This window comes from Aegilops tauschii, chromosome 1 (assembly GCF_002575655.3).
Source record: "Aegilops tauschii subsp. strangulata cultivar AL8/78 chromosome 1, Aet v6.0, whole genome shotgun sequence".
NCBI classification, from domain to species: Eukaryota; Viridiplantae; Streptophyta; class Magnoliopsida; order Poales; family Poaceae; genus Aegilops; species Aegilops tauschii.
Window position 1 is genome coordinate 457,683,676 of NC_053035.3, and position 7,741 is coordinate 457,691,416.

A 7,741-nucleotide genomic window follows, 5' to 3' on the forward strand; every position below is an offset into this window, starting at 1 on the left:
ATCAGTGCAAAAGTAAGTCAAGTGTTTTGTCAAAATAGTTCTTACCTATTTTGACTTTTTATTTAAAAATTTAAAAAAAATCCCCATATAAGGTGCATATACAACCAGGAACCAAAGTGTATTTCCCGTGTGTCAGTGCTCTTCGTAAATATTGTCCTGCGTACGTGTGCATGGCTATGCCCCTCATTGCAACTCTATCAGGAAATATATTATCTCTTTCTATGTAAACGATTTAAATAGCTCATTTCTTCTAATACAAAAGTATGTCTTAAATTCTATCGGGACAAAAGTGTTTATTTTGACGAGATATTTAAAACATGACCAATATTTAATTAGTTTTTGAAAACTTGTTTTTCCTTGCGGCTCAAATACACTTTGACTATTGTCTGCAAAAATGAAATAAGCACATATGGTTTTGTAAACGTATTACACGTCGGACTTATGATTCAAAAAATAATCTAGGTTTAAACTTGGGAATCATGCAAAAAAGCATGGATGAGTGATATACAAGTGCATCGTTTCTTTGGGCACAGAGGAAAGTTATGTGCACATGCGAAAATGTGACTGATTGACATGACGTTAACTACTGAAACTGGGGGCCACAGATTGAGGTAAACTAAGCACTGCAGTAAATACATGCATGCATGTGTTGGAATCACAAACATGATGAGTGGCTGATACATGCACGATAGGAGTAGATACCGTGCATGGTAGAATGTCTTTTCTCATAATTAGTCATTCCGTGCAGCGATCAGACAGCCCGGTGGACTTCCAATCTTCATTTGGTATTTTGGTATCTTTCTCGATAAACTATTTCTCCAAGGATCTCGTCAATCTCGTGGCAACTAAACTAGAGTGAATCCAGCCCTACAAATATACACACCGTGGTTGTTTGGCACACGCAGTAGCACGGCACGACCAATGGCCCTGTCGATCGGAGACGACGACATGGCCGAGCGCCTCGTGATCTCCTCGCTTCCCCTCGAGACACGGTTCCCGCCGTTCCAGCTCAGGCAGCACGGCGGCTTCTGGTTCCCCTAGCCGATCCTCCCGGGTATCGTGGCCGTGCGCGCGGTGCTCGCGCCCAGGCCGTCCGACGTATTCCTCGCCAGCTTCCCCAAGTCCGGCACCACCTGGCTCAAGGCGCTCGCCTTCGCCACGGCCCACCGTGCCGACCACCCGCCGCGCGCCCCCAACCACCCCCTCCGCCTCCGCAACCCCCACGACTGCGTCGAGTTCCTCGAGGTGCCCTACGCGCTTGATCCGACGGCTGACGCCTTTGCGGTGCTACCTGCGCCGCGCGTGATCGCCACCCACATGCCCTACTCCCTCCTGCCAGAGCTGGTCACGGCGGAGGGCGCCGGTTGCAAGGTCGTGTAAGTCTGCCGCGACCCCAAGGACGCCTTCGTTTCCACGTGGCTGTTCGCAAGGAAGATGCGGCGGCCGCCGCAGCCGGAGCCGCCAACGACGACGAACCGCGGCCCGTGCCAAAGCCGTTCAGTATGGAGGAAGCTCTCGAGCTGTTCTGCGTCGGCCGGTGCCCCGGCGGCCCGCAGTGGCCCCACGTCTTGAGCTACTGGGAGGCGAGCCGGAGGTGGCCGGAGAAGGTCCTCTTCCTCCAGTACGAGGAGATGCTGCGGACCCGGTGGGCAACGTGAGGAAGCTGGCGGAGTTCATGGGGTGCGCGTTCTCCGAGGAAGAGGAGGCCGCGGGGGTGGCGCGGGCGGGACATCGTCGAGCTGTGCAGCATCGGCGCCCTGAAGAACGTGGAGGCGAACAAGAGCGGTGCTCAGAACTACGTCAAGAACGAGGCCTTCTTTCGGAAGGGGGTCGCCGGAGACTGGAGCAACCACGTGACGCCGGCGATGGCGGCGCGGCTGGATGGGATCGTCGAGGACGCGCTGCAAGGGTCGGGGTTCGCCTTTGCAGCCGCCGGCCGACAGGCCTAGTGAGTACTACCGTCTTCTGTAATTAAGCTCGAAGCTTGTGTTTTCATTGCTGTAAATGTACTCGTAACTAATAAAGGCAGGACATGTAGCATGGATGTAGCTCATCTCCTACTGTTGAGATGCCCTGCACACCTAGTAGGATTTGCACGACCTGGACGAGCACTGTCAATGTGTGTGCGCGTGATGCTTCTCCTCGGTTCGGTCATAAACAGAAAACACAAAATACGAACTCACCACAGTTGGTCGTGCCAGGGAAAACGTCGAGTACCTTGCGTGCATCCTGCACTTCTTTTTAGCATGGTTTTTAAGCTATAGCGTTTACAAGAGGCCTCGCGCTTAGAAGAGGTCCGTCGTTAAGAGGCTTAGCGCGCTATTTAAAACTATGTTTTTTAGTGATGAAAGTACTCCACGGTAATACTTCACTTCTGCTTCGGTGGGTAGGATGATCTTTCTGATAATATGGCGCCCACATGCGCCCTGTGTACTTACAACCCGGTCCTATTTAGCGCACATCCACCTCCGTTCCGGGCCTGGCTCATTTATTGCGTGCACCTTGTGTTCGTACAACCCGATCCTATTCAGCGTACACACCCCTCCGCTCCGGGCCCGGCTCACTTACTCTTTTTCTTGGTGGGTAGGATGATCCTTTATTGATAATATGTCGCCTGCGTGCCCCCTGTGTATGTAGAGCTCGATCCTATTCAGCGCACCCCCCCCCCCCCCCCTCCGTAGCGGGTCTGGCTCATTTACTCTTTTCCTTTTCTGGTAAACCTCAAAAAATTTGCGGCGATGAGATTCAAACTTCTGACCTCCCGAGTTAAGTGCAACTGTAGTAATCAAGTGGGACATCTTACTTGACGTGACTTGTTTACTTATTTTCCCTTCATCAAATCAACGCTAAAAAAACACACAACATATTTCTTGTTTTTTTTTTGGGCGGTATTCTTTTGTTTTTATATCTCTTTCTCTTTCTTTTTCCATTTTCGTTTTCCTTTTTTAAAATTATTGAATTTTCTTTAATATCGTGAACTTTTCTTAAATTCATGGAACTTTCAAAGTCATGAACATTTTCTTAAATTTCATAACTTTCTTTCAAATCCATGACTTTTTTCCGATTGCGTGAACTTTTTTCCGAATTCATGAACATTCTTTCAAATTCGATGAACTTTTTCCAATTCATGAACATTTTTTTGAAACTTCATGAACTTTTTTAGTGAATTTGTTTTGAAAATTTGCGAGTATTTACAAGTATGGGAACTTTATTTTCAAATCGATGATTTTCTTTCAAATCCGCAAATGCTTGGACCGGCACAACAAGTGCCCGACAGGGAGCGATGCCGTTGAATAGTTGGGCCAAGGCTAAGTTTTTTTCCTTTTCTATTTTTTTTATTTTTTCGTTAATTCATTTTTCTGCTTTTTAAAATTTATTATTATATTCAAACCTGTTAATTTTTTTAAAGTATTGCTTGAAATACCCAAAACGTTCTTGTTTTTAAATATTGTTTACAATTTTTAAAAATATTCTGGAATTTCAAATGTTCCCATTTTTGAATTTTCTGCTAAATTTCTTAAGAAATGTTGCGGTCCAAGAAACATTGATTTTTTTTAGAAAAGTACGTGGTTTGCAATTTGTGTTCAAAATTTTCATCTCCTACTGGGAACTTTTGTAATTGTTTTGGAAAAAGTGTTCAAGTTTGTAAAATTTACATACACAATTTAAAATTCCAAAATTGTTGTCAGATTTGAAGAAATGGTCAGGAAATAAGAAAATGTTCATATTGATTGATAATGACGAAAATTACAAATAACATAAGCATGTAAACTAGGAAAACTACATGCTAACGGATGTACCATGCCAAAAACTTGTGGTTTTTTTTACTATGGATAAATGACCCAAACTTTTGCAAGCAGGTGGGCATGCCCATGTTAGACATCCATGCCAGGTTTAAATGGATTCTAAAACTGTTTGCACGTTGTGATTTGCCGGTCTTTTTCCACCGTGAAAACTCCAAAAAAATGCAAAACTTGTTGAAAATCCAAACTTTTTGGCATGGTGCCTTGAATTGGTCATACAAGAGCATATAGCCGGCTGTGGCTACAAGGAGATGCCACCTCACTTAAAGCATTAATACAAAATACTCATATAATAGGTTGGCTCTTAGATTGGCTATTAGGTTGGCTCTAATCATTTAATATTTGCATGATTGGAAGAGCTGCATGTATACTATTTTTTTAATCTATGTGCTATTGAATAAGAGTCCGCTTCACTCTCTCTCGTCTCTTCTCACTCCTTCAAGTAGGATTTTAATGACATGGCAAATCTTATAGCGTGCTCTTCCCTCTAGATGCTCCTCCCTCAATTCCCATTGCGCTGGGTGTTGAGTTTCCCGGGGGCCTTGCCTTGTTTAGGTGTAGCATCGTGTCTCTCGTGGACTCATAGCAATCTACCTATATCTTTTCTCTTACCACCGAGGTGATACTCATCCAGCAGCCAGCTTCTGTGTATGTTCAAGTTTTTTACGTATATAAACTGGTGTGGTTGAATATAAGAGGTCGAGGTGGGACTATTTCATAATTGGGCGAACACCGTTTATAAGATATAGATGTGCGTCAGGTCAAGTGATCGCAGCCTTATATTCTTGGCGGAAGGTGTGAGTTCGATCCCACGTACTAGCCCTTATTTTTGGCGTCCTTTCTCATAGTAGATGGGCCGGGACGAAAATCTAGGCCGGCTGAGAAGGAAGCTGGCGCTGAAATTTCCCAAAGTAAATGGGTCGGGACGAAAATCTGGGCCGGCTGAGAAGAGCCACAACGCAGGCTGGCGCTGAAATTTCCGGACGACGGGCGGATAAAAATCTGGATTGACTGTGTCGCGGACAGACAGTAATTACGTTGGTAAGAAATGTTTCTTCTTTTATTAGTAGGTATGGATATAGATATAGATAGATAGATATAGATATATAGATATAGATTGAAATTTTCTCTCTCGAAAAAAATCATATGTACTGCCAAAAGAAAAAAAAGATGCATACGATTCGCAATCGATCATGTGCACTAAAAAGAAAAGAAAAGAAACGATGGAGAGCACAGAGCACAACCGGCAGCCGGTCACCGCCAATCGCGCTCTTTCCACCTGCTCGCCGAACCACCGTCGTCGGCTACTACTAGTCATACCGCACGCGCGCGGTAGCCCGAGCCCAGTCCACGTCTTCCTCCCTGTTCCGGTGGTTCGCACCGCAGCTACTCCGAAGACGCTCAACCTGCCGGGCCGAACCGAGCCGAGCGTCGGTCGGTTGGCTCCGCCGCACGCACACTCCCGGCCTAACTCCAACTAACCACGTGAAAAATCTACCAACAGTCAACGCGCTTACTCGTCCGCTGCTTAACCTGACAGACAGCGTGGACCTGTGCTGTGCGTGCCAAACCGAAAGCGACTCGTCGTCAAGCCATCCCTTATAACGCAGCGGCCTTCCCTAATTTTCAGCCGCCTACCTACCCGCGCGCCCAAGCCGCGAGCGAGACACCCAACCACCTCCGGCGGCCACGGTCGGCAATGGAGCACTACGAGAGGCTCGACAAGATCGGCGAGGGCGCCTCGGGCGTCGTCTACAAGGCGCGGGACCGCCGCACCGGCGCCACCGTCGCCGTCAAGCGCCTCCGCGGCGCTGGCTTCGGCGACCACGACGGCAGCCGGCTCTCCGAGGACCTCCTGCGCGAGGCGGCGTGCCTCGAGGCCTGCCGCGGCCACCCGTCCGTCGTCGAGCTGCGGGCCGCGCACCGGGATGGGGAGGCCGCGTTCCTGGTGATGGAGTACGTCGGGCCGAGCGTGGCGCAGGTCATGCGGGAGCGCGGCCGGCCCTTCCCCGAGGCCGACGCGCGCCGGCTCATGCGGCAGCTCCTGGACGGCGCCAGGGCCATGCACGACCTCGGGGTGCTGCACCGCGACCTCAAGCCGGACAACGTCCTCGTCGACGCCCACGGCGACCTCAAGATCTGCGACTTCGGGATGTCGCGCTTCGCAGCCGCGACGGCGCCGCCCTACACGTCGCCCGTGGTCACGCTGTGGTACCGCGCGCCGGAGCTCCTCCTTGGGTCGACGGAGTACGACGACCGGGTGGACACGTGGGCGCTCGGGTGCATCATGGCCGAGCTGCTCGCCGGCGCGCCGCTGCTGCCGGGGAGGTCGGAGATGGACCAGCTGAACAGAGCGTTCGACACGGTCGGGACCGACGACATGACGGACTGGCCCGGCTTCTGCCGGCTCCCGCGCGCCGGCTCGCCGCTCTGCCAGCGCAGCAGGCCGCCCAGCCGGCTCCGGGAGATGTTCCCGTCCCTCTCCGCCGCGGGCTTGGACGTCCTCAGCGGGCTGCTGGCATGCAGGCCGGACAGGAGGCTCACCGCCGCGGACGCGCTGCGGCGGCCCTGGTTCACGGACGCCGAGTCGGCGGACGTCGACCAGCCTCGCAGCGCATGCGGCGGCCGCTTCACGGCGCGCGTCGGCGGCGTCGCTGACGCGATCGTTGTATAGAAAGCTCTAGATTCGCCATGATTCAATATTCTTTTAATCAGCCGAAGATTCGCTTGGCAGAGTGTACAATTTTGGTGGCGGCTTTTGTGCTCCTGTCCTCTGCTCTGCGCTGTTGCACTGTCGTCTTCAGTTCCGTTAAGGCTGGTGGGATAGTCGGTGAAGTGGCACGAGTTCCTTGAGGGTCCTGCTGATTAGTTCATCATTTTTTTTTCTCCTCCTCTTGTTTATCTTGTCCTTGCAAGCAATCGCAACGAGCATCTTGTGATACTATAAACAAAGCAATACAATAGTGGCAAAGCTCCCATGGACGAATCGCCATTGATTAGACTTCGTGTACCTCACCTCACGTCCCTAAAAAACTGTCCCGGTTGCTTCAAATCTGTCCGAATTTCAGAAGCTGCAAGCGTACACACTAAGAGCACACCCAGACTGGTAGCTACACCCAAACACCACGCGCGACACACAAATGGTACTTGCCGACAAGAATAAATTGTTGGAAACCTAGTAGGCCAGAGCGTTAGGCTCTCGGAGATGGTCCTGCTTATGGTGTCCAGAGACGTCGGCCGTCGGTGTGCCCATCGGGACGCCGGCCACGTCTCCCGTCCCGTCTCTAGCTGGTCCCAGTGCTGGAAAATGAAGCAGTACTAGACGCCAAACCCGCCATGTGTGGCGACCGTGCCTCACGTGTGATCCCGGCGAGCCACCGGGGAAACCGCGCGCGACTTCCACGAGCACGCCGCCTAGTGGCCTCGTCGACGGGGTCGGGCGAAATCACTGTTTTGACCTTGTTTGCAAGTTAAGCACGATCTGACTCGCGTTTGCAAAAAATTTGTCATTTGACCTTTTTCCTATCCCCTGGTCAATGGCGTTAAGGTATAACTGTCTACCGAGACTCTGGAGGTAAGATATTTATCCACCAAACCAGCCCCCCTTCTTCCTCCTACCGCCTGAGAAAACAGAGAGGGCGGCGGCTCTCCTCCCCCCCCCCCCTCCTTCGATCTCCTCAGTTTTTCACCGCTCTTGAGGATTGAGATGACTCCACGATGAGAGAAGTGAGCTCTTTTGATCCCTTCCATTAGTTTTAGTATAATAGCTCTAGTTTTGATGCATTTTTTGACACTAGGTGAACCCTAGTTCACCTTTTAGTTTGAACTTTTGTAACTACATTTTTTTAGAATGGATGTGTGCATCAATGGATGGACATATGGATGTCTGGATATAGGTGAAGCCACATCTTGCAGTATTGATATGTTTGGTATTGATA

General features: G+C 50.3%; 1 protein-coding gene and 1 pseudogene across 1 annotated transcript; both read left to right on the forward strand.

The window, feature by feature from the left end:
* Positions 1 to 921: 921 nt before the first annotated feature.
* Positions 922 to 2,261, forward strand: LOC109732730 (cytosolic sulfotransferase 12-like; annotated as a pseudogene).
* A 2,405-nt stretch (positions 2,262 to 4,666) lies between these two features.
* On the forward strand, positions 4,667 to 6,802 carry LOC109732743 (putative cyclin-dependent kinase F-2). Its single transcript, XM_020291927.4, has one exon. It carries the CDS (start codon positions 5,503 to 5,505, stop codon positions 6,475 to 6,477), a length of 975 nt encoding a protein of 324 aa, XP_020147516.1. The 5' UTR covers positions 4,667 to 5,502; the 3' UTR covers positions 6,478 to 6,802.
* Positions 6,803 to 7,741: the final 939 nt, after the last annotated feature.